Genomic DNA, 25,905 nt, shown 5'->3' with positions numbered 1-25,905 from the left:
ATTTTGATTTGTGTTTGAGCTGGCACAGACAGAGCTTTAAAGTGTGGGAATTATATATTTAATATTGTGTCGAGTTTCCTTAGATATTTGCATATAAATCTAAGTCTTTGGTCCTGTCTCTCCTGTCACGCTGTGGCTGGGAATCCAATTAGAAGATAAACTGCATGTTCTGTATTTTCTCCTGATGGAATTATATTAATATTTGTATTAAATGAAAACTTTAAGTATCTTTTTTTGCCAAGCTTACCTTACTCCGGCTTAAATCGAATTAGTGTGTGTGTTTGTGTGTGTGTGTCCTGTTTTGCTTAGAAGTCTATGTAGCAAATGTCTGTATGCATATTGTGTGAGTTCCGGCCCCACCCAGGGGGATGGATGGCAGCCAAACATCACGCAACAGCAGGGCCAGCAAATGGAGCAGCAGCAGGAGCAGGAGCAGGAAGTAACACACCTAAATGATTGATGATTGTCATGGCCGGGCCATCGGCAGTGGCGACTTTTCAATTATTGCTACGACATGACAGTTGGGTTGCGTGATTTTCCTTTGTTTCAGAGCAGTTTCTGTTCTGTTTTGCTTCGCCAAATCATTGTGTCGGCGACAGTCTGTCATTTGTATGTATTATAATGTAATAAATACAGAAAATCCACTGGCTAAGTGTTGGCAAACAATCTCTGTGTGTGTGTGTTCTGTGTGTGTGTGTGTATGGTGCAGAATGATTTGTTGGAATCCTTGGCCATATACCACAAGTCACTCTCATTAATTAAGCCAGGAAGCAGCTAGAGTTACAGTTGATTTAAATTTTGTTGCATATTGGCGTCGTCTGTCCACACAATTTGCCAACTCATGTCTGCGGCGGACAAAAGTCAAACATCTTAGCATTTACATATATATGTATCCATATATATATATATATATTTCTGTACTTATACTTACATGTATTTGTGTATCTTCTGTGTTTAAGTTTATGGCTTCTTATAACTAATTGGAACTCGTCAAAAGGGCGGACACGGACGACGCCTAAAAGCCGTGCACCTTCAGCAGCTCGGTTCTGGTCAATCCCACCTGGGCCAGCCACTGGCACATTTTCTCACGTTGATCGCCCTGCAGCTGTATGATTTCACCATATTGCGGATGCTCGATTACCGTGCCATTGCACGCGAATTTCCGCTTGCAAGCGCGCACAATTTCCTTCAAGTTGTAGTCCGTGGACAGGCCCTGGACGGTGGTTAGCATTTTGCGGCCATTTCTTTGCTGGATTCTGATGTGCACCAGCCGCTCATGCATATCATTGCAAATATCCGCAAAGGGATCGTGACTGCAGAAGTTCTGAATGGACATAGTTGTGCGATTGTAAAATCAAATTAAAACGCGACAAAACTGCAACTTGCAAAACGAAACAAAAAACTTTCCTTAGCTTGACTTGGCTTGGCTTGTGTTGGATAAGTGTGACCAGAGCTGTGCAAGTTTAGGATGAGTTATCGCTTATCGATAGATCAGATATGACATAGTGTAGATGTAATGTAAAATATATGCGCTAAATCCCGCGGTAGAAAATTCAATTCAAGTTGAACTTTTGCTCAGATTCTTTAATTTTGGATGTATGTACATATTTTTGTAAATTTTTTGTGATTTGTTTTACGACCTTAACCACTCGACTCGACTCGACGCTCTCTCTCTCTCTCTCTGTCGCTCTTGCTTTCTGTCCCACTCCATCTGGTTTCTAATTGAAAAGAGGTTGAGCAAATAAACACAAATTGTAATAAAAGTTTATATGCAATAAATATTTTTTGGATACGGGAGAACGCTTTTGCCTTTTGCCTGGTGCTGCTTCTGTTCCTGGCTGTTGCCTTTTGGCTTTTGAATTTTTTATTCGAAAAATAAAATTGAAAATTCAATTTCGCAATCATTTTGGCACCACCGCCCCGCCCCGCCCCGCTCCCAGACCCCACCCACACAGAAAACAGACCGACAAACATGCCTGCCCGTAGTCGAACTACCCTTACCCTCTAAGTGTTTGCGCCCCCCCCACCGCCCCACCACCCACTCGGTCATAACCACGCTTGAGATTAAAAACGACAATCTCCTGACGACAGAAGAGCAAAGTTGTCGGAGACCAGACCAAGACTATAAGAGCCCAAATGCAACACAGCCAGCCAGCCAGCCAGCCAGTCAGCCAGCCAACGCCAAAGAGCATGTGATGGCGGCAAAAGGATGCGAATGGCAGGAAGAGCTTCATTAAGAGCAGGGACCTCTGGCATACGAAAAGGCTGATAGTAATTGCCGGGACTCGAAAGTTTGCCCTGCTGGATTCGGATTCGTATTCGGATACCATACCCCCCCCCATTCGTCAGGGGGATACATTCTCGTACACACAGAGTCATCCCAAAAAATAAAACGGGGGAAAAGGGGGAACACAGTGCACACCCGCCATAAGCATAGCCAGATCCAGGGCAGGACGCTCTGTCCTGCGCGCCTTATTGGACATTCTCGTAATAATAATTAAAATTAAAAAACACAAAGGAAAAAAAAGTTCACGGAACTTGGGTTAAAAAAGAAAAAAAAAAAGGACTGGCTGCGCGGGGACTTAAAGACAGTAAACGTAAACCCTTTTAAAGAGTTGCCATTTGTCGAATGGGAGAGATCCCCCGAAATAATGTACACGTTAGGTTTTAGGGCTGGGAATTATTAATTAACCCGTTGTTAGCCCACAGCGGCCTCATTTGTTCTAGCTTTTTTTAAATTATGCACCTATTAATGTTTAAAATGCAAATGTACCGGTACGGGTATGGGTATGGGGTACGGAGATGGTGCGTAGCATGGCATTTGCCTTCCTTGAATGGGCCATAGCCATAAACTTTTATGTGAATAATGCAAACCGTTGTCAAGGAATTATGACCGGACTGAAAGTGCTCGCTGCTGAGGGTCACTTCTTCGTCTTCTGCTTCTTCTTCTATGCCATGTCCATTTATTTATGACCAAAATATATGTATAACTACATGCCGTGCCCCCCCAATGCAGGAATGCGTTTTGCCACGGCAAAATTCCAAAATCGAAAAATTTGCACGCAGGAAGAAAAAAAAAACTTTGCACCGTTGCGCCAGGCGAGGCCACAAAAAAACAATATATACAGTCGTTGGGAAACTAATTAAAAACAAGCGAGAGAGAGGGAGGAAGAGAGAGAAAGCTTCTAACCGCCTGCAATGGGCAAACATTTTTTTTTTGCCTCAACCATTTTTTTTCTCCAGCTGCATAATCCATAGTGGCCATAGAGAACCCGTTTCAGCGGACTCCTTCGGGTTGCATATTTTTCTACCGCTTTCTAAAGGAGTACAAAAAAAAAGAGAGGTTAGCGCCCGAACGGTCTGAATATATCAGTTATGTATTATTTTTTTATTTACCTACATATTGCATAAACCATATTTTAAACGCTGTAAAACAAAACGCTACATTAAGGACATAAATAGTAAATAAATAAATAAATATTAAATACATATTTAAATAATTAATATTACATTTTAATTATTAATTATTTTATTATTATTAATTAATTATTATGACTAGGTATTATTATTTATTTATTTATACTTTCTTTTATTTATTAATTTATTAATTAATTATTATTATTAATGAATAATTATGACTAGGTATTATTGTATATTTATTATTATGACTAGGTATTATTATTTATTTCTATTTTTTTTAGGGAAAACTGGAATCCAATAGTGCTCTATATTCCAATTATTATTATATAATTAAAGCATAATATTTTTTTTTAATATTTAAATAAATAAATTAATATATGGCATCCTATCGCTTTAAATATTTATGTAAACATTTTTTACTTGCTCTGGCCCTGAAAATATTACAAAATAAAATGCTACAACGTGGCTTGAAGCCTAGTCCCCTACCCATCTGGAGCTCCTGATAGTCAACAATTATTTTGTATAAGCAGAAATAAATGTCTTAATGTATTTTCAAAGGAGTACGTTCACCCATTGGAAGCCACAGTGAACACGCAAAACAACTATTTCTGGGTTAACAATTCAGTGACCAAAAAAGCCAAAAACCAAACCAAAAACCACCGCGTATTATTCCTATTCAGCCAACTATTACATGTATTTAATGATTGGGTTGGTTGTTGTCTTGCACCGCTTCCTTGGCGTATCCACACTGACATCTTGGTAGACCTCACAAAAACCCCAAATATCCATGCACACACACGCACACACACCGAGTAGCATGTATCCTGCCATTCTGTTCTCTGTAGAGAGTTAATCACTGGTGAATAGTACTCGCACACTGGTGGCACAAGTTCTTGGAGTTGAGCATTCGCATTCGCATTCAACCACAAAACACGGCCGCCGCAGCCATTTAACGTATAGCAAGCATTTTGATTGTTTTGCTATCTCGATGCTGCTTTGTTGTTGCTATAATTGATTTCTATGGCTTTGAGAAATAATTATAGATCCGATTGTCCAGGTCCTGAAAAAGATCAAATGGAACAGATTATAATATATAATATGGTATTTTTTCCAGGGTATGGCTTTTGTATGCGGAAGCTAAAAAATACCAAGTTCTGTGCAGGGAACTGGAATACTGAAAATACTGAGTAGCACAGTTCCCTTGAAGCACAGCAGTTCTTCAGGGAACTGGAATACTGAAAATACTGAGTAGCACAGTTCCCTGAAGTTGTAGGAGTCATTCCTGTTTCCTAGTCATTCTCTCAACAATAGAAATACCTTGAGGTAATGCTGAAATCACTTAAAGAAATTATAATCACTTTGTACACACACGTTTAGCTCCTCGGGCAAGTGAGGGGGCGCCATGGCACGGCATGGCACGGCTGCTGCTGCTGCTACTTGCTTTGCTCACTTCTCGCAGTCTCTCAGTATGCCAGCAGTCGAGTTCCCCCGTTCTCCACCGCCACGAGGTATTCGCAGTCGTAGTCGTGTTTTTTCGGGTGGCGGGGGGGGGGCAGAAAAGTCAGTGGCAGAGGTTAGTTGAGCAGCTCTGGGGTTTTGGGCTACCCATTGAGTTCAGTTGAGAGAGTTGAGAGAGTTGAGAGTTCGTTCAGTCTCGTTTGTTGTTTTTGTAGTGGATTAACCCGAGCAAAAGAAATAAATTCACCTGCAGAGAGATGCCTTGACGAGTGCCTTAGCGAGTTTGCTCAGGCTTTTTTGCCCATCAGCCCATCATTGGTAATGGTGGGCAGGGGCAGGGGTGGTGGTCTTGTATTTTCGGCATTTTGTGGGGTGGTGGCACTGGTGTGGGTTTCGCCGAAAGGAAAAGGTAATTTAGTAAATAATAGGGTCAAAGACAAATATTGTTGTGGGCTTTTGCCAATGAGGGAGCGCTGTCGGCGTATTGTGGTGCGTGAAAAGCGTGTATAAGTTACTCTTTTGAGGCAATTGAGGGCGATTAACTGGCAGCAGTAGGAAGAAGCAGGAAGCAGCAGGAAACAGGAAGCACCACTAACCAGCAGCAGCAACAAAGATCTCTGACCCTATCTGACCCACAACTTGGACGAGGACGACGACGAGTTACTCGAGTGTGTTTGCCAAGACACACACACACACACACACAAATAGTTATATTCGTTAGACAAACATTCCAACATATGTACGTACAGTGTACACTCCTGCATAGGTACGCGTATGGTGTGTGAGAAATGTGTGCAAGATTTATCAAATTTAAATTGGGGGGATTTGGGGAAACCCCTTTGGTTTGAGTAATGCAAATTATTTAAGTACTATAATGGCCAAGTATATGCCTGAATATCTTAGAAAAGCCAGCTAAAAATCTTCAATCGTTAATAGCTGCTTGCTAACATATTCTTATTGATTATTTTCTGGCCTAATACTTACATCTTTCATGAACAAATTTTACATTAAATTTTGAGCTTAAACCTCTGTTGATCTTGTCGAATATTCAAATTAAAATTATTAAAATATTAAACATATTGTCAAATAGTGCCCAACATTTATTGTGACATTTATTCTTCAGATATGGGAATCATATTACAGAATATACAAAGCGTTGCCCAAGGGGAGCTTATATATATTTAGTGTAAGCATTACTTACTTGTTAAATAAAAGGTATACCCTATATAAAATTCGCCGCATAAAACTTAAGCACTAAACCTATTTAACATAAAAAAATGCACCTAAAATATTGATAGAATTTAAATGAATGTTTAAATAACCAAAAATAAAGAAGAAACTCTTAACAAAACAGTTTTGGAATACAATTCTTGTGTTTTCTTACTAGTTTGCTTACTATTTATTGATTATTTTTTACTAAAACATTCAAATTACAATCCACATTAAACAAAACGGAAAGGACAGCTCTGCAGCTGCAGCAAAAGCCACACTAGATAAAATAAAGAGAAAATCCTTTTACTTTAATTGATGGCTGGGTTAAAGCAACTTGATCTGCACCGATAGCAACGTCTCCGTGTGCTCGGGGCTGCTGTTGTCCATCGACGCGTGGAGAATACTCGATGCTCGATACTCGAATGCTGCTGATTGAAAGGGTTGGCCAGGCGGTGCTTTGTCTGCGAGTGTCTCACGCTATTGATTTTCGACGGCTCATTCCATGCACACACTTACGCGCAGAACGATGATTTACAGTGGTCTCTAATGAAAAAAGAATATGGGGGGAAAAGTTACATTTTCGTAGGTAAGTAAATGCGGTCATCCCAAAAGTAATATTTTGTTTCCGTTTTTAATGTAAGATTTTGAGGCTTTTAGCGGGCTGACAGGAGGAGGTGGGAGGGGGAGTGGAGTACCTGGGAATGGGAAGAAGAAAACAAAACTTGCTCTTTGATGCACAATTTTTTGTTTTTTTTTTTTTACTTTATTTTTATGTTCCACAAAGGCAGGCAAAAGTCTGTGGCAAGTGCCACCGCGGGCCTGAGTCCTGCGGCAAGGGGCACACGGGGGCATGGTACAACGGACATTAAGTAGTAGAATGTTGTCTTTATAACACTGTGAACACAAACAAAAAGGCCAAAGAAAAGGTCACAGCAGGCCCTCGGTCGACGCAAAGTCAAGTCAAGCCAAGACCAAGACGACGACGACGACGACGACGACGACACACCCCGAGAAACAATTTTTCAATAAATTAGGTTTCTTTACAGATTCCGCGTCGTTTGCCCCACACCTCCATCACCGCCACCCCATCCATATTTCCATTTCCAACGCGGGCAGGCCAGGCAAAAGCAAAAGCTATTCACCCCATATTTGTTTTGGCTTTTTGGTACGCAAAACGAGGGGAGAAACTTTTTGGTGCCCATTTCCATTTCCCAGCTGTGTCCTGGCATCCCCCTCCACCCCCCACTCCCACTTGTTCGGTGTGTTTGCCCGTCCAGTGCCGGACGATGCCGCGAGCGTAAATATGCTTTGCAGGCAGTAGTCGCTGATTTATGCTCTTTTTAATGTGGCCAAAGTAAATGTCATTTAATTACACCCGATTTAATGGAATTTTACGCATTATCGGTAAATTTTTCTGAAAACTTCCTGCCTCGCCTCGCCTCGCCACCCCCTCCTCCCCCCATCCCTTGCTTCCTTCCGTCCGGACCACTGCCGCCGCCGATGGCCTTTTAACAAGTCTCAGATGGGGTCAGGGTCTGGGTCTGAATCTGGGTCTGGCCACAGCCCAAGGGGCCCCGCCCGCAAGTCGGAGGAAAAGTTTGGCAGGTCGGAGAACAGGGCAAACAAAGGTCCTCTAAGTAGATCTAGACGCGACACACTTCAAAGGAATGCCCAGCATTTTTGTAAAGAAAATATTTGTGCCCAGCGCACTGTGTTTAGACAATTCCTCTGTTATCTCTCCATCAACTTGTTTTGATTACAGCTCACCAAAGGAATCAGTTTCAGAATGGCAGAAAATAGGCGTGGAATCTCCACAAAAAAGTGAATTTTTGATTGTACAACTAATTTAAATGAATTACAAATACAAAACGCTGCCAGGGAGCATTCATTTCGCACGATTGAACTCGCTTGCGATGCTGCAAACATTCCGTAAAATTTAGTACCCAGCAAATAGCTAGATTTCTCGATAGTATAAGGAGTGCATATGGCCAAAGCATACAATATTTGACCCCCAAAAAGTATGCTACATTTATCAACACTCTCTCAGTTTGCAGGCGCAATTCAAATGTTGTATGAGTAACATTAAAGCGGAAACATTAGTCCAAAGCAGTCGTAATAAATAATAGTTAAATAATTAATAGTTAAATAAAAATAAATAAAGAAAAACCTCGTGATATAAGCTGAGAAATCAGACATTCAGAACTCCAAAGTAAAAACGTTTTAGGCTGAAAAGTTCGTCTACCACTTTAGGGTTACCCATGATATAATTCTTGGTTCATCTTTTAATGGTTCAGAAGGTTTTATAGTCTTCATATTTATACTGCCATATTTTTTACTGGTTAGTTGAGTTCCTGCATATTTTACAAAATCAATACAAATATTTTAAAAGCAAGAAAACAAATATCAAAATCGTTAAAAAATACCTGTATTGATTGAATTTAATAGTTGAATAATTCCAATCATACCACAGTTAGTTACAAGCAAAGGAATAATTAACAGATATCAATTAAAAGTCCAGTCGAAAATTTGAAATATTTATATGTTAATTAGATAGATTATATAAGTTTTTAAATATGTTCAATGAATTCTTAAAAATCACTGCAATATTTAGTTCTTTTATCGAGCTTTTAATGTTCGCTTTTTGTTGTTTTATTTTAAGATAAATAAATCCTAAGCTTTTGCCGGACTAAACTAAACAAAATGCTTATTAATAATGAAACAAGAAAGTTTGCGGTTTCTGGGAAATAAAAGATTACCAACACAAAAAAACCAATATTAATACCACATTACGGGGGAGGGGGAGTGGCAAGCTCTGCTGTAATTGGCGTAACCGCACAGGTGATTTCAAAGGCACTTGCCAACCAACATTACGACGAGTCTGACGGCCAACATCTCATTACAGGTAATGCTCTGCCCTGGCAGTTCCTGGCAGGCTGGCTAATCCGTAATGCGGCGGAAATCGGTGTAAAAACAAGAAGAAAGTACGCGGAAACACAAGGAAATATTTCACAGCACATGGCCCTGGCCCTGGCCCTGGCACTGGCCCTGGTCACATCTGTCCCAAAGCGAAAGCCAAAATTACATTAGAGAAACGGCAGGCAGGCAGGCGGGCAGCCGGGGTGAGTTGCATATTTCAAGGAGCCCGACAATATCTGGCGGATGGTGGTGGGGGGAATGAGGGATTTTGGGTGTTTTGGTGGGTATGGTTGCCTTTAAACAGCATTAAAATGCCCTGTCCCACGCCCCCCCCCCCAAGCTGTTAGAAGAAGGTAATTGCTATAAAATTGCTTTGTAATTGCTTACTAGAAACAAATAGCCGTCACATTAATAAAAACAAAAAAGTAAAAATGTTCCGTCGCCCTACTACAGTGAGGCCAACCAACCAAACCAAACCAAACGAGACCAAACCATCCATCCACAGTGAGCCCCACTCAAAGTGGTGACGTGGGTCTAACACTCGGCTCGCTGTTCGGGCACGGGTCCGAGGGCGGGTGTGCCGATCTATTTCCCCTGAACCGCTTTATTTAATTAGACGCTCACAAACCAATTAATCAATTTGCGCTTTCCCCCCTAACCACCCCCCCCCCCCCGCCCCACTACATTCAACATTTTCTCAGTGCCTGTTCTTGGTGCTATTTCTGTTACTTGCCCGCCCGCGCGCACTTGTCTCAGTGCATTGTCAATGTCAAATTATGTACACTTTTATGCTAAAATAATGTAAATGCTCGCTGGCATTTCACGGGGCCATGTAATGAAGACTAACTGGCGCATAATACACCAACAAACAAAAAAAAGAAACACAAAAAATAAATAGAATCCTGTTAAGACCATTTATCACTCGACAATTTGTACGAGCCCAATTTTGTGCTGTGTTTGTGTTTTGTGCTGTTGACGTGAAAATTATTTACAGAGGACTGATTTCACCCTCTTGAAATTGTGTTAACCGCATTTTGCGTAATGCCCGGCGCCGCGGCTACGTGTTGTACTGCCAAAAAAAATATTTACTCAAGTCTCACGGATGGACTGAAAGGGACACCCTCCACAAAAAAAAAGAATCATTACCAAATCTGTCTTTGATTTTCAAATTTGAAATATATTCGAAGGACACCACTAAAACTGAGTGGTCGCATGGCGAACCTCTCTTGAATGCGTATACATATGTATGCAGCTGAATATATATTTTAATGGACTGCGTTCTGTCCCATAAAACTAAATAAACAATTTATCATGGGGCTATGGGGCGTGTCAACAAGTGAATCCTTTAACAGAGACAGCAATAGGACCCAAATGAAATTTGAAATTGTTGGCCCCGCCATGTTTACACTCACACAATCCCATCCGACAACAGGGGGGAGGATGGCATCCAATGGGAATATTGTGACGTCGTGTTTACACGGACAACAACCAAAGCTACTGCAGGAACAAGAGTGGGAGGGGGATTTCACAGGCGTAGGGAGGGTGTGGAACTGGTAGAAAATTTGTATACAGCAATTTTGTGTTAATTAATTTGCCTGTCAACCCGGTTTGCCTTCGGGGCCTTTTTTGCCGATTTTGTCAGGCAATATTTGTTCGTTTAATCTGAACAACATTTCGACAGCCCCAAAAAAAAGGAGACTTTTCACATTTGGCTAGAAATAATAAATTGGACTCTTTGGGCAGACATATTTGAGGGCTATATCTAGCTATAGTACAAAAATTCGACCAATCAATTTTCCAATGGGAGCATAATGCAAATTGGATAACCATAAAGCACCAAAAAAGGTGCCTAAATTTGAGTCTAAATTTGTCTAAAATATGTGATTGGTAAATCAATAACTTAATGCCTCAAACCTCCAGATAAAATCGCTTAAACTAAAGAAAAACGTTGCACCTAAAAACAAATAAAATTTAACTATGCATTACATTAAAAAAAAATGACATAAACCAACCTCAATTTAAATCCACAATTTGGTGCTCTCCGGACTTATCGATTTCCTTGAGGGATTTTTTTGTTGGGAGACGACAGACACCTTTCAAAAATGTTTGCGAAAATGAATTCCGTACAACCATTAAAGGGGGAGGGGCTGTGGCTGGGGCCGGGCTACCCCAAACGAGAGACAAGCCTCAAGTGTCGCTCGAATCAAATGGCATTTTGCCAGCCATCTGGAGGACCTCACATCGCACATCCGCACATTGCGCATTCCCCCAGAGTCCTGACAGTCACGGCAGTTATTGTTCGCCTTAATATGTAACTGGCCATTTGTGTGCAATAATGCCGTGTACACAAGGCACAATAAAATATGCTGCACAAGTGTAAATGAAATGCTAAAGGTGAGCCAGGAAGCGAGCGCATGGGGGCAGGCGGCAGGCGTCAGGCAGCAGCAGCCCTGAAACGAAATTTGCATATTAAAAATTTAGCACATGCACTTACATACCCCTGGGTCTGGGCCCCATAAATGCGTGTAGTCAATGCTAATGTGGCCATTACCATCGTGTGAAATTCATGATCTGATGCAAATCCACATGCCGCACATCCACATCCGGCCAATAAAATTTGCAACTTTTTGGTGACAAGAAGGAGAGCATCAGCATCAGGGGGCCAGAGCCAGGGCCAGACCAGTCTGTCAGTCTGCCAGTCTGTCAGTCCTTCAGGGCTGGTAGGCGGAAACTGGAGCTTAAGCGAAACAGCAGCCAGTGCCATTGGCATTGGCGCCACCCCACCCGGTCGGTAAAGGTGTCATAAAAATCCTATTATGCACATTACAATATCAAAAGAACAGCGCCCAATGCCCCCGGAATCCCAAGAGGAAATGCGTAACATGCGGAGCCATCAGGCCGCAATGGGGGAGGGGGGGTAACCAGGCATACACTGCAGGAAAATATTACTGGAAGACCACGGGGGAAGATGTCCTTTAAAAAATAAATTGTATTTTATTAACAATACCAATAAGGTTCCAGCATACATACCAATCGCCTGTGAGCACAGCGCTTTGTTGCCATCATTTGATGTATCCTTAAAAATATATAATAATAGTAATTATAAAAAACTTTAATGCTTCTTCAAACCCCTCACCTTTGGACTGTACAATTTCCACTTGTTCCAAATTGTGCTATAGTTTTTATTTTTATTTTTTTATTCTCAGTGCCTGCTCTCGCGCTGCTCCATCTGCACATCACAGAGAGTCCATCCTCCTGCTTCGCGCTCAGCGCCTTCTGACAGATATGCCCTAATAAAATGAAGCAACCAGAAGATTTTTAATAAATTTGCAAGCAAATCAACCACTGCCAAAAAAAAAAAATATATAAGAAGGTGTCTTGCCTGCCTGCCTGCTGCGGTGCTGGTGCTTGGTTGGCCTGAAGCGAATGCAGAGCAGGACCAGAACCAGAAGCCAGAACCCAAAAACATCAGCAACAACACCCAGAGCGACATAAATTATGACAAAATATGAACCATTGAGGGATGTACGGGGTCACGACCACCGGGGGCTTCCCCGTCCGTATTCTTCTGTATTGTGACTTGGATGGAATTGGGGTGCGTATTTTATGCCCAGTTTCTGTTGCTGTTCGGCTCTGGGTGCCAGAAAATGTGGCAAAAACATAAAAGCGAGAGCAGCAGGAAGCGCATAATAAGCAAATTATAGAACGTTTAGAAGGGACACAGCGGCCAGGCCAGGCCAGGCCAGGACTGGCTGGGTGTGCCTGGTACCCAAGCAACATAGGAAACTGCTCACTGCCACTGCCACTGCTTCTGTTTCTGTTTCTGGCCAATGCAAATTTACATTTATTTAAGCCAACAGCAGCATCAGACAGAGAGCCCAGTGCCCACAGTGCCCAACAGAGTTCGGGGAGTTCGGGGAGTTGTTCCGCTGCTGCTCCGGCATTCAATAAATTGTTTCTATTAGGGCAATGAAGCGGTAAAAATGAAATTTTATAACCCAACCCAATTTACAAATGACTTGTCCTCTCCCCTTAGAATAGCCCAAATTGTTTTGCCAATTGAATCAAAGTCCCATAGAGAGCTTGGCAGATAACATCAAAGATGTTCGTTTGATTAGCTCCTGAAGCTGGAAAGAGGAGTTTTTGAGGTTTGAGGTTTGAGTGGGGGGGGGTTTACCGCTGCTCCAGAGGGTCCATGAATAAGTGATACCAAAATGGTGCAAAGTTTCGACTTAAATAAAAGCTAATTAAAGGAGTTGTGGTCGCTGGATTATTTAAACTAAGAGCAGGGGAATTTTTGGTGAATTTTAATCGAGTTAATTCTATGAATTCAATTCACACCTTAAAACGTTTTTTTGTTTTATTTTTGGGGAGTGGAATTACTTGTCAGCTGTGAAGGTTTAAGGCAAACGGAAAGGCATTCCAGTGGCCACAAAAATTCACAGAAGAATTATGGGTTAAGTGCAGCTGATACCAACAACAACAACAAAAACAACAAAAAACCCCCGCATTAACCCTTAAGGTAACAGATTATCCCCTTAGTATGCTTGCGCCATTCTAGCAACTTCTGGCAATTTAATTTATGTATTTAAAATTTGTATTCCCTTAGAATAAAAATAAATTCATAAAGTAAAATCGATCAGGCCCGCAACACTATAATAAATTGAAAAGAATTCTCTTAAAAATGGCATTAAATTTTGTGTACATTCTACTCTCTGCCTTTCCGGGTTGTCCAATTGCGAGATGCCGTACGTTTTTTCCCCAGCCCCCACCCAAGCCGAGTAATATGGAATATTCGCGTGTGGACCCGCATACTAAACACTCTCTTGTTTTGGTCTTGGCCCCGCCTGTGATTCCAATGCAAGATTTATACTTCAAACGGCAAGTGGCATTCGATGCCCTGACCGAAGACCCTCAACGATGCCCGGAACGGGCTGCTGCTGTTTGCTATTTATGTGACCGGAGTGTGTGTGGGGCAGAGTCCTGGTGGCTAAGTGACCAACACCAGCTTCCCAGGGGTGTCGTAACTTTCGAGATATGAATGTAAAAACAATTTTTCGGTTCGAAACTGTCGAATATGCGTTACTTTATAATTTGTTACTCTCTCGATACTTGCCTTGACCAAATGTCAGGCTCTGCTCTGGTCCGTTCTTAAAGGAATAAAACGTATCACATATATATATATTTGTACATACTCGGATATGTACGAAAATATGCAATAAAAATGTATACATAAAAACGAAGAATACATAGAAACTCAGAATACATTAGTAGATATCTATTTCGACTGTTGGAAATACTATTTTCAGATATATGTATGGACATAAAAAAACATACCCATATTTAAATTAAATATTCGAGTTTTTTAAATGCAAACAAAGTGAAATTAAATAGAATTCATCTCGATTTAAATATAAATGTATTCAAAGAGTATTTTTCATATGGCCCATAATTAAACTAAACATAAAACTCTTTCCAGCAAATACAATATATTTAATTTCTAAGAAATTTATTTAACTGAAATATATTTATTTAATATATGTATATTTATTTAATATATGAAATATATTTATTTTATATGTGAAATATATTTATTTTATATATGAGAAATATTAGGACCCAATATTTTCAAATAAATAAATAAAAAAAACTACTTTCTTTTGTTGTGAAAATATATTGTTAAAACTTTGTAAGTAGAAGTAAAACTATTCGATTTTAAGCGCATTTTTCTCCGCGTGCATAGCATATATTGCAGATGTAACTGTGAACGTATTTTAGTTACACAAAAAGCTTTGAATATCCAAGATAATTATGTGCATACATATTTCCCGACATACAGCTCCAGTTTCATTTGGGTTAACTACTTGGCTTAAATGTACAATAACTTCCACGAATTAAACTTAGGTAGAAAAAATATGGAAATATTATTTTTATTAAATTATTATTATAACGAAATATTTTAACTACAATTTCCGAAAACAAATATGAAAAATTCGATACATTCGTGCATGAAATAGTCCGTTATTTTATCTGCATGCAAAAACATCAAAGTTGTGTACCTAAGTCTGTAAATATATATATTTTTTGCCACTAAGCTATGTGGGCTCTATCGAGGGGAATGAATCAAATGAAAAGCAATTATAAGCGGCAAGAGGAGGGAGGCTAAAACAAATTCCTCGACAGTCACGTGACCCAAAAATCACAATAAATCCGTTAAAAGTCCACAGAAAATACTTTACCTACGGCCTTGGCAGGCGTAACGAAATTTCAATAAGAAGAAAAAAAACAAAACAAAAAAAAAGCAACTTTCATTTGATGCCGCGGGTCCGGATCTGGATGAAGGAATCTACATGGCGCAACCCCCCATCCCCATTCCAGTTCGTAATCGTCCGTCCGTTCTCCTGCCCAGAAAGGAGCGCGCAGAAGGATGTCGAAGGCGACGGCGCCTGGACTGGCACATTATTAACTTGTCATACAAAGATAAAAATTTATCAGCATACGATGCGTGCGCCGTGTTATTTCGCTGCGTGAGATCAACATAAATGTCGACAGCTTTCCGCCGCTTTACGCCGCCGCCGCCGACAGTGGGGACAACCCTCCTCAGCCAGAACCCAAACAATCTCCCACCAAGCAACACCCACCCAAAAAAAAAACGCTGTGTCCTTCCTGTTCACCCCCATCTTTGCGGGGGAGGAGTGGCGGAACATCCGACCGCCGACCGACCGTCGACAAAGATGAAAAATTACTATAAAACGTTTTGTGGCATTTTAATGTCCACAAAATTCGCTGCTGTTTCCTTTATGAAAAATTCAAAAGAAAAACAAAAGTGAGGAATGACAGCGGCAATGGGCTGCCGTCCACCCACCCACCCTTCCCCCAAAAAATTTGTTTTGTTCTGACGAATATGCCGGGGAAAATTTCCTTGGCCTTTGGCCTATTACGATTGCTGTGGATCCAGTGGGGACTTGGGGGGCTTGGCCTTTCGGCTCAGGCGTTTTTGAAAATTAACCTCTGACCCATTTGTCAGGACTAAACAGAGTTAAGCGCTCTTCCGGTCAGCAAATTGAGTTTTTTTTTTGTTTTTTTTTTTTTTTTGGGGAATGTATCTTAAACCCTTCTGGTATTCCCCCAAGTGAATGAAATCTTTTATACAGAAGGATTATAATCAGATTATAATCCCAGGCAATCCGTATCAGCTAAATGCAGATAAGGCAAGGCAAACGATAGGCATAAGGATATTTTATAGTTGAAGCATTAACTTGAATTATGATATGGCACTTCTTAGTAATAAATGGGACAACGGGACAAAGGTGTCTTGATAGGCATCCTATGGAATTTCCTTATCTTATAAGCGATCCATTCAATCCTTTTTGATACCCCAATTATCATATACCCGTGGAGTACATTTTTTAAAACTAATTAAATACGAGATGTAGTCACAAAAGACACAGAAAATAATTCTTATGTTTTAATCGATTGGGAGGCACTTCCCTTAATACCTATACTCATATGGCTCATATAGCAATCTATGTAGATCAAGTTGTTGTAGAATAAAACTTCAGTCAGTTGCAGGTTCAGCTGCTGCTTAATTATTCCGAAAAAAAACTAAAGACTTAAGGGTTCTGCCATTAAACCAACTCTTGATAGAAAGGCTGATGAAATAAAACGAAAAATATGATGAGTAAATTTCTAATAAACGTTTTCTTTATGTACTACATAAGGAAGAATTTCGAAGTTCTGCGCTAGATAAATGCTCGAAGATTTAGAAGTGTTTCCACGCCTATTGGGACGCTATGTGACGCAGAAAAAAGACTTACTTTTCGGTGCGTGAAATCCAACAACAAACTAAATCCCAGGTAAGCAAAAACAATATACATTGCGTGTGCCTGACACAGCAAATGGTTCCCAATGCAATATATTCTGATACTTTATAGTCTTTGCTCTAGCCCTCTAACCCTGTATTATGCAGTCGTAACTTTATTTTGGAATTTAATTGCAGCTGGTTATCCGCACTCTTGGGCTGCTGAAACACCTCTGACTATAATTGAATATTAGCAAAAACTTCATAAGCTTTGATTTAGAGTTGCATAGCTCTCTGGTGTACATTAAATCGCGCCAGGCCACTTCATCTAGGCCCTTGGTTTTTATTGCATTGCAATTAAACGTGGCCCGGCCGTATGTCAATGTGCAAAATATCGACGCTGAAATGCGCAAAAGGTCGCTGGTCGCTGGTCGCAGGTTCATTTGTATGGACAGCAGCAGATGCTGCTTTCTGCTTGCTGGCTGAAGCCCATAGGCAATGAAGTCCAAATCAGGCATTATTCATTAGTCGCAGCCAAGGGGGTGGGGTGGGGTGGGGCTAGTTGGCTGCCCCAATAATTCTGTATTGGGGGGGGGGTAACACATTTAAAGAGCACTACGCCAGCTACATTTTGATCGAACTCTCATTCGATGCGCTGTCCATTTGGCTGCTCTTTCTGCTTAATTGACACACACACAAAGTTGGACTTGGACTCTTAGTTTTATCTGTGGGAAAACTAATTTCCTAGGCGTACTGTCTTGAGTGTGTGTGTGCTGGGCTGATGGGCTGATGGGCGTGAGTGGGTGCGGTGCGGTGCGTGTGTATTTTCCCCTGTTAAAAGTGTGTGTGTGTGTGTGTGTGTGTGGGGTCGGGCTGATAAGCATTTCATGTCACATCCTTAAGGGCTTCCACTTTCGCTCGCGCACAGACATCAGAGTTCACATGGCAGGCATTCGGTTTGCCGGTTCCTTGCCACCATCCTTTGCCAGAGCCCCAGCCAGAGCCCCAGCCAGAGCGTTGTTACTGTCACCGTCAGCAGCGCTTAAGATTGCTTTCAACGTTCTTAATTGCTTTTTTTTTTTGTGCTACAGCTCCTGGCTCCTGGCTCCTGGCTCTGGCCCTGTGTGCCAGTGTGTGTGTGTGTGTGTGTGTGTTGCCATTCTTTTGATGTGGGCCATGTGCGGAGGCGAGCTTTTGTCATGGACATGGACGTGTTTCATGGTGCGTCGCATTCGTCGTCGCTCGCATTTTTCGCAGGAAGCGTTATTTCAATTTCCGCCTTTCCGCTTGTCCTCTTTTGCCGCTTGCCCTCTTGCCCATTTTCCTTTCCTTTATTTTTTTTTTTTGGGCAAACATTCACATCCACATCCACATCCCAGACACGCCATTATTGTTTGACGTGTCAGTGTTAATGAGTCATTGTCCATTAAGTTTGCTCATTTCAAACGGGCAATTAAATTCGACTTTATTGCACTTCAACCCAAATCGAAATCGAAATCGAACCCCGTACAACCGACTCGAATCTGTCTAACGATGATGATGTCCGTTCCCTACTGCACATGGCACACATGGAATGGCCATAGGGAATGCCCTCCCTGGCACTGGCACACGGCTAGGGAGGGGAGGAAAAAAAAACAAAAACGCTGCACAATAAATCAGTAGGTCCTGAATAATTGCCAGTTCTTCATTATGCAGCCACTTGTCATGCAATGTCACATGTCAAACAACCAAACCAACAACAGACAGACATATGCATAATACAGTGATCGCTCAATAAAAAAGCAAACACACACCGAACTCTATGAGATTTATATAATTAAAAATTATGTAATTAATTATTTAATTTAATAATTCAAGCGACATTTCAGGAGATAAACATAAAGAATGCCAGAGGGTGCTGCAATTTTGAGCCAGGACTTTAAAAGATAATGCAAACTTGCTATATAATCGTAGGCTAATAGTGAAGAACGAACAAAATAATATTAAAAATTATCTTATTGTTTTCAGGGATATTCTCCAGGCAGTTGTGCGCCCATTTAGTTGCAAAGTTGAAAAAGATTAAGTGGCCAAAGGTTGGAATAGCTTTACAAAAAATTGTTAAAAAATACAAATCGCATAATTTAATTTTTTTATATTTTTAACTATACAAAAAACGGCTTATTATTTTCTAAAATTTTATATTTAAATAGATTCCATGCAGAAAGAAAGACTTTCAATCCCCCAGCTAAAGCTTTAAAAATTCCACTCCATCGAGTGTGTACTGTACGGGTATGCTGCGACTGCTACTGCCACTGTGGGTGTGGGGTGTAGGGGGTGGTGTGGTGTGGGTGCGGGTGCGGGTTATGTGTGTACTTTTGGCACATAAATCAGTTGGCTGCATAGCAGCATAGAGGAATATGAGGCATGGCCAACATAAATAATTAACAAACTTGACTCAAATGATAAATTTTTCGCCAGCACAAAGACTGAGAGACAGAGAGAGAGAGAGAGCGAGAGAGACAAAAGAGATAAGTTCGTTTAATATTTATGACAAAACAGAGATACATGAGATACACCCAAACATACTCTGCTGCTTTGCTGCTCTGTTGCCGTTGCCGTTGTAGATTGTTTATTCGGAATGCCCTTGGCACTTGACACTTGAGCATCGTCGTCCTCCTCCATGTCCATGTCCATGTCCATGTCCTGGCTTGTCCGTTCCCTTACTGACTGCTTCTTCTTTCCCTAATCAAGGCCCGAGGGGTGCGATCTGCCCTATTGTCAGTGATTTACGAGCTCCCCAATCATTCGGGACACAGGCCAAACAACGAGATACACATCACACATCCACCCGCTGCCAGGCAGCCAGGCAGCCCGGCAGCCCGGCCCAGTCTCTCTCTGTTACCATCATAATTCGTCATTGCATTTGATTTTATTTCAGCGTTATTTATTTGAATTATTTATTTATCCTATTATTCGGACGTACCACCCAGTCCCAAGCAACTTCTGGGGTTGGAACAATGCGGCATAGTGCGGCACTATGTGGTGTGGCAGCCACCACGCCCCACACATTTGACATTATGGTGCCTCACATGAATATTCTGTAATAATATTGGCCAACATATGTCCATTTGCGTGTCCACGGCCGGTTCTGGCCAGTGCCAATCAATAATGCGGTCTGGATAAAGATTTATAGGTTTTGCATTTGCTCAACACACGCGCCAGCCCATCCCACAGCCACCAAAATACCACACCCACAACCAATTCCCCATCCAGCCAGCCAGCCCACACGCAAGCCTCCGAGTATAGCATAGAAGAAAGTCGAATATGGCCAACACCAAATGGGACTCTTCGGTGGGACTTGTGGGACTGCGCCTGCCCCTGCCGGACTGCGCTGCTGTAATTACAAATACAAGAATATTTCTGAAACAAAAGAATCCAGAGAGATGAGAACCTTCGAAAGATTTTCGCCTGATTGCAGGGCATTGTACAATGATGAATGCATTGACAAAAAATTGATAATACTTAGTTGCAGTCTTCGGGGAATGCACAAGTTTAATTTATGAGCACACATAAATTCAACGAACTCTCTAAGCGGGCAGCCCCGCCTGGTCACGAGTGCCTTTGGAAGTTATACAAAATTAAATTGATTAAAAACAAAGCAAGCCAACATTTTAATGTTCCTTCTCACAGATCGAAAATTCAAAAGTGACAAATTTTTAACATTACAATTATGAGCCGAAAGAACGAAACGCAAACCCATTCAGTAAGTGTATAAATCGAACAGTTTTGCATGTCCATTTATCTATCCATGGAGCATCCAACAGATGGGCAACGACTGCAACCAGGAACAATCGAACTATGAGGAATTCGGCAACAGCAGCCTGGCTATTGACGCACTTGCTGTGTTGAATGGTCTGCAAAATGCCAAAAACGAATTGCAGCTGCTTCAAATCGAAAATTTAGAAGAGAGATTCAAAACGTTCCGTCAGATCCATGAGCGTCATGTGGCCCGCGTAGCCGCGCTAAAGGCCCAATTGGATGCTGATTGGGCACTTTTTTGTGTCGATGTAAAGGCATATAACGACGGTTACGAAATATAATTATATAATATATTTCCAATTCATAATAATTAGTATTCTATTTTCATTAAATTGTTCGTGAAATCTAATTTCATTTCGGGCATTTTACTCTAGAAACTTTTGGAAAAACTTTCGTGCCTGCATGTGTGCCTATAGTTAAGCGGGTTTAAATTTAAGCTTAAAAAAACAATTAAAGCAATTATTAATTAATTAATTAATTAAAATAAATAAAATACAATTTCATGCTAAAACAAATTAGTAAAAGCTGAGTAGGAAGCTTTCTCTAAACACTAAACATTATAATTATAATAAATTATAAAAACCAGAAAAAAATCAGATTTCAACATTGCCACACAGATATGGAGCCGCCCATCCACTAGAGCAATCCTAATAATCATCTGCATGAATATCTTCCTACCATGTCCAGTGTTCAGGTGCAAAACAATCCCTCTACCCACTGCCATCAATTTAATAGCCCAGAATTAGATGCTGCTGCGTTGACACCCTCATAGAGCGGGGCCCTGGAATTTGTTTAGGCTGCTGCTTTGCTTCTTGCATTCCATTGTTTCCACGCCTAATTACTGCACGTGCAGGCGGCGCGGGCAGGACTCGCTACGAGTCTCAGACAAATAAATTTGCGGTGATTTGTTGACGTGTGTGTGTGTGGATGGGACAGAAGGCATTAATGTTATGGCTAGTCCTCTTCAGACATTCCACATTGCCCTGTAAGTACGTACGTATAACTAGAGCGCATTTAACTACTCAGCGATTACACGGGAAAAGCACACACACACAACACACTTACACTCGCCGAGAGAAAGCAGAAAAGGAATCGCTGTGTCCGTACTTTATGTCCCCATCAATGGTACGCCTACAGTCCATTGTGCCGTGCCGTCTCGTCTCGTCGCGGATAAGGTGTGGTTGTGTGTGGCTGTGTGTGTGTGTGGCTGCCAGGATGCGGAAGCGGCAACGATGTGGAAAAGGCTAGTGACTGTTGGCCATAAAGAAAAACTTCATTTATTCGCAAAGAAATAAATCTTTTAATGCACATCGGAGAGTCGTTATTCGGGCATTGTTTTCTCATTTGCCACAACACCTCCGAACACACCCACCCACCCGTACAGGAACGGACCGAAACGGAGCACTCACTCACCCACGCTCACCACTGAATCATGGGGGCAAGGCAAGGCACACACATACATACGTGCATACATATGTCGTGCCAGGCAGCCATCCCACAAAAGCAGACCCAAAGCTACCATTGGGACAGTTCTCTGGCTGGGTCTGGGTCTGGGCAAATGAACGTTGAATGGCTATTTCAATGATTCTAATTATGGGAGTCCGCCCGGCGCAAAAGTTTGTTAAGTATCGCGTGCATCATTGTTATTGTTTTTGCTTACCCCGGAGATCCGGTACAGCAGCCCAAAATTGACCAGTGTGTGTGTGTGTGGGGAGGACCATTTCATTGCGTGGGCGGTACGCGCTCATTAGGTTTCCTACTCCTGCTGCTCCTTCAGTGCCGGACCATCGCTTCGCATCCTCTTCATGCAAAATGTCCCACAAGGCCGGCCGGCCTTCAGGCAATTGTCGCGCTCCCTTGGACAAAAATGTGTTTATGTTCGTGTGCGTGTGGCGTGCTATGTGTGATTGTGTGCGTGGCGGTGACCTGTGAAAATGTCTGTGTCAAGTTGTGAGTAATAACAGGGAAATGCCAAAAAGAAAAAGCACATACGAAATACAGCTCGTAAAATAGCTGAGGCGGGCCCCAACACTGGGGAGCACTTTCTTATATCCATTCACTTGATAGCAACGCACCGATACGACAATACTCTAAAAATAAACTTATCTGTGCGAAATTTTATTTTGGTTTTGGGCGTGCAGAGAAAGCACATGTGTGAGTGCATATATTTATGCCCAGCAGGTGGTGTGGCAACACTTAAGGGTACTGCCAACTGATCAGCATAGATCTAATAATATATACATAGTATTGTTAACAATATACATAGTAATATTAACAAGTAATAATTACTATTAATGCTGCTTTAAGCCAAATAGTACTTGGCTTTTATTCAATTTATTTCCGCACAATTCAAATGCCAATCGATATGCAGATATTCGCACTTAGTGGTGGGTGGGTGACGGTTATCAGTGATCGGCCATTCCTAAAAATGGCCGACTTGCTGATTGTTTCGAATTTTTGGTAAAAATTTCACGCATAGATATGACGAAACGATGACTAAAGTGTCACATGCTCCAAACGGACATTGGCAATTACATCGCTCGCTCCCGCGCTGCTCTGACAAATGTAACCCCAAACAAAAGCACATTAATTAGCCGTACGTGTCCATGCATTACTGAAGTATTTGTTGTCGTTGGTGGGGCACCATAATAGCTCTTCTGCTGCCGCTGCTGCTGCTGTGTCAAAACGAATGCCAGAACAAAACCCAAACATACATAAAGCTTCAGGATGAATGGCCTCATGGAGCATACCGGAATATATTTGGCGAATGTGTTTGGCACATCTACTGTACGTACGTATAATTACGAATGCTTCTTGTTGTTTGTTGCATAGGCCAGCGAGAAAGTTAAATTGCAGAAATCGCAAAACTTTAATATACCCCAAGTCCAAAGTCCAAGCCCAAGCAAAAGTCAAAGTAATGGAATTGTGTAATTAACGAGACTCTGGGAAAAAGACCCGATGAAACGTTCCAGCTGCTGCTGCTGCTGCCGCTGCTGCGGACTTTTGCTATAACTTGAAGATGTGTCCCCACACAGCCACATCCTTAGGACGCTGGATGGAGTGGCGTAGAGCTCAATAGGTGAGTGGCACACAATTCCATTTAAATGTTTACTGCAAATGAATAGCAATTCAAAGCATGACCCTCTCCCAGCCATGCCCTGCCCCGGGGTCATAGATCATTTGTTGTTTGACTTTCCATTAACATTAAACAAATTTACAGAAGAAATGCAACGAAGCAGCAGGTAGCTAGAGGCTGGCGACCTAACACTGATTCAGAATATCAAATAGCATAAGAGCAGAATCTACTCTGCAATTTTAAATGTGTGCACTTGTGCCAGTTGAAGAATTACACATTTATCAAGGACAATTGTTGCTATTTTGACCATGCCAAATACTTGAAATTGTAACTATGTTTATGTCAAGCTTGAAATTTATTAATTGTTGTATAAAATCATATATAAAAGTGACCTTTTATATGCATTTTAGCTTGGACATGAAGCGATCATCATACATGTATAAATCACATTCAGTCTGATAGAATAAAACAGTAGCATCTCAACAAATTAAAATTTAATGGAAAATTAATGGCCAAAAGCCACAGGAGCTACGTCTGCCTCCCTCACCTGTTGCAGCTTTACCTTTATAACTTTAAGCTCACACATTAAAAAGGTAATTAATATCTGAAGAAATATTCCTCTAGTCTGATGATTAGATGAGAGTAGACGTGTAAATCAGTGACCCTCCTGTATCCTGCAGAAAACAATAATATTTTTACGGATAAAGATTTTTCTTCAGAATATTTAAACAATATCTGAAAATGTCTAAAAGCATACGAAACTTATTGGTTTAAAAATTTATTATATTATAAACTGTGCAAATTTCAACCAATAATATTCTGGATATTTTTTCTATATTTTCCGAATTCGAACAAACACCAAATGCCGCACCAATGAAAAAAAAAAGCTTAAGCAAACTTCATCCATTAATTATATTTTCAAAAAAAAGACCAAAAAAAAAATGTCCTAATGTTAAATATATGAAATGAAGGAATAATATGTTAGAAATATAGTAGGGGGAGGGTGTGCGGATCCGTATGATGTTAACTTAACTCTATTGCCGCCGATTCGAGTGCTTTTTGAAGTAACAGCAGAAATATAATTTTAAATTGCGATTTCGCTTCTATAATGTCATTTTATAGCTGGTCGAATTATTTGCTATGGGTCGCTGGTTGCTTTTAATTTTCTTTTTATTCAATTTGTACGGTGCGGCCGACATGGCCGAGTTGCGCTCCTCCGCTCGCGTATTATCGTACGGGGTGCGCACGATTTCGGGCAGATGGGCGTAGTACACCACACGCTGATTGCGCGGTGGCAGCGTCAGGTCGGATAGCTTTGGGCTGGGGCCATACTTGGAGTTGTAGGAGTCGGACAGCGGCACGGGATCGTCCATGTAGCCACGACGTGACTTGATGTAGTCCCTGGCACTGGGCGTGTCCAGATAGCGGTCGGGATACATGACATACGGCTCCGGATAGTGTGGCACACGGGGACTGTAGCTGTCGTACGGATCGAAGCGCTGCCGATGCATGTACATGTCCTCAAAGTACTGCGGATAGGCGCGATGGTACTGCTCATCGAACCTGGCCGAATGAAGCGTTTTATGTGTGGCGACTTCTACTCCTTTTTTGTTTTGTTTCGCAGCCACTCACCTGTCGTAGCGCCGTATATAGGGATCGTAGGATCTGGAGGGATACATGGGCACGTTGGAGACGCTGGCCTTGCCGGCGGAATACTCGCCATACCAAGGCAGTGGCTTGTGTGGCACGGCCACGGCACTGACTGGTCGCTGATTGGTCTCCTCATGCAATCGCTTCATGGATGCACTGAGATCGTTGTCACTGCCATAATGATCATTGACCCCGGGCCTGGGCCGTTGATAGTACTCATAGTCTGTGTATCCCGCCGAATGCTGCAGAACCTTCAGCTGCTTGGGCTGTCCCGGATCCAAGGACCTTGCTGCATCCACCATGCTATCCTCGGCCTCCAGATCCAGGTCCAGATCCGTGCTCCTATTGGGCACCTCGAAGCTGTCCGCACCCACAGATAACTGGATGCAGCAGCATAGTAAAATAAACTTCGCCAGTGGCATTTTTGTGAAGTGGCGAAACAAAAAACTCAACCGTTGCCGTCGGCTGGCCAAGATGAACTACCAACTGCCAACGGTCCGGGGCCTTAATCGCTCCAAAACGCTATCGATAGGTAGGGCATTAGAGCCACACAATGATGCGGCGACATGGTAAA

The 25,905-nt window shown here is 41.7% G+C and overlaps 3 protein-coding genes and 1 long non-coding RNA gene across 6 annotated transcripts; 1 reads left to right on the top strand and 3 right to left on the bottom strand.

The window, feature by feature from the left end:
• Positions 1-288: 288 nt before the first annotated feature.
• LOC111065259 (eukaryotic translation initiation factor 1-like) lies at positions 289-1,596 on the bottom strand. Of its 2 annotated transcripts, none has more exons than XM_022353335.2 (2): positions 932-1,596; positions 289-869 (listed from the first exon to the last, which is right to left on the bottom strand). In XM_022353335.2, exon 1 carries the CDS (start codon positions 1,334-1,336, stop codon positions 1,016-1,018), a length of 321 nt encoding a protein of 106 aa, XP_022209027.1. In that variant the 5' UTR covers positions 1,337-1,596; the 3' UTR covers positions 289-869; positions 932-1,015. The 2 variants fall into 2 exon arrangements, with proteins under 2 accessions (XP_022209027.1, XP_022209028.1); XM_022353336.2 differs by having other exon boundaries at positions 289-845.
• Positions 1,597-12,160: 10,564 nt separating this feature from the next.
• On the bottom strand, positions 12,161-22,733 carry LOC111065313. 2 transcript variants are annotated; one of them, XR_002606978.2, is made up of 3 exons: positions 22,598-22,733; positions 22,266-22,543; positions 12,161-12,296 (listed from the first exon to the last, which is right to left on the bottom strand). It is a non-coding gene; the product is annotated as an uncharacterized LOC111065313 (long non-coding RNA). The 2 variants fall into 2 exon arrangements; XR_002606979.2 differs by having other exon boundaries at positions 22,266-22,531.
• On the top strand, positions 20,426-20,956 carry LOC111065312. The gene is made up of 2 exons (XM_022353421.2): positions 20,426-20,549; positions 20,611-20,956. Exons 1-2 carry the CDS (start codon positions 20,517-20,519, stop codon positions 20,884-20,886), a joined length of 309 nt encoding a protein of 102 aa, XP_022209113.2. The 5' UTR covers positions 20,426-20,516; the 3' UTR covers positions 20,887-20,956.
• A 1,841-nt stretch (positions 22,734-24,574) lies between the features above and the next one.
• On the bottom strand, positions 24,575-25,821 carry LOC111065317. The gene is made up of 2 exons (XM_022353427.2): positions 25,314-25,821; positions 24,575-25,244 (listed from the first exon to the last, which is right to left on the bottom strand). The coding sequence occupies exons 1-2, from the start codon at positions 25,751-25,753 to the stop codon at positions 24,785-24,787; spliced, it is 900 nt and encodes a 299-aa protein (XP_022209119.2). The 5' UTR covers positions 25,754-25,821; the 3' UTR covers positions 24,575-24,784.
• Positions 25,822-25,905: the final 84 nt, after the last annotated feature.

The sequence above is a fragment of the Drosophila obscura genome, unplaced genomic scaffold, assembly GCF_018151105.1.
Source record: "Drosophila obscura isolate BZ-5 IFL unplaced genomic scaffold, ASM1815110v1 contig_73, whole genome shotgun sequence".
In the NCBI taxonomy this organism is placed as follows: Eukaryota; Metazoa; Arthropoda; class Insecta; order Diptera; family Drosophilidae; genus Drosophila; species Drosophila obscura.
The sequence above is the reverse complement of the archived record's forward strand: the minus strand, read 5'-3'. Positions and strand labels throughout refer to the sequence as shown.

Excerpts from the sequence above, each read along its gene's own strand:
- LOC111065259 (XM_022353335.2), bottom strand. The coding sequence starts at position 1,336 with ATGTCCATTCAGAACTTCTGCAGTCACGATCCCTTTGCGGATATTTGC.
- LOC111065312 (XM_022353421.2), top strand. The coding sequence starts at position 20,517 with ATGAGCCGAAAGAACGAAACGCAAACCCATTCA. Across the intron at positions 20,550-20,610 it reads ACGAAACGCAAACCCATTCA|ATGGGCAACGACTGCAACCA; the intron begins GTAAGTGTATAA and ends AGCATCCAACAG.
- LOC111065317 (XM_022353427.2), bottom strand. The coding sequence starts at position 25,753 with ATGCCACTGGCGAAGTTTATTTTACTATGCTGCTGCATCCAGTTATCT. Across the intron at positions 25,245-25,313 it reads TATATACGGCGCTACGACAG|GTTCGATGAGCAGTACCATC; the intron begins GTGAGTGGCTGC and ends TCATTCGGCCAG.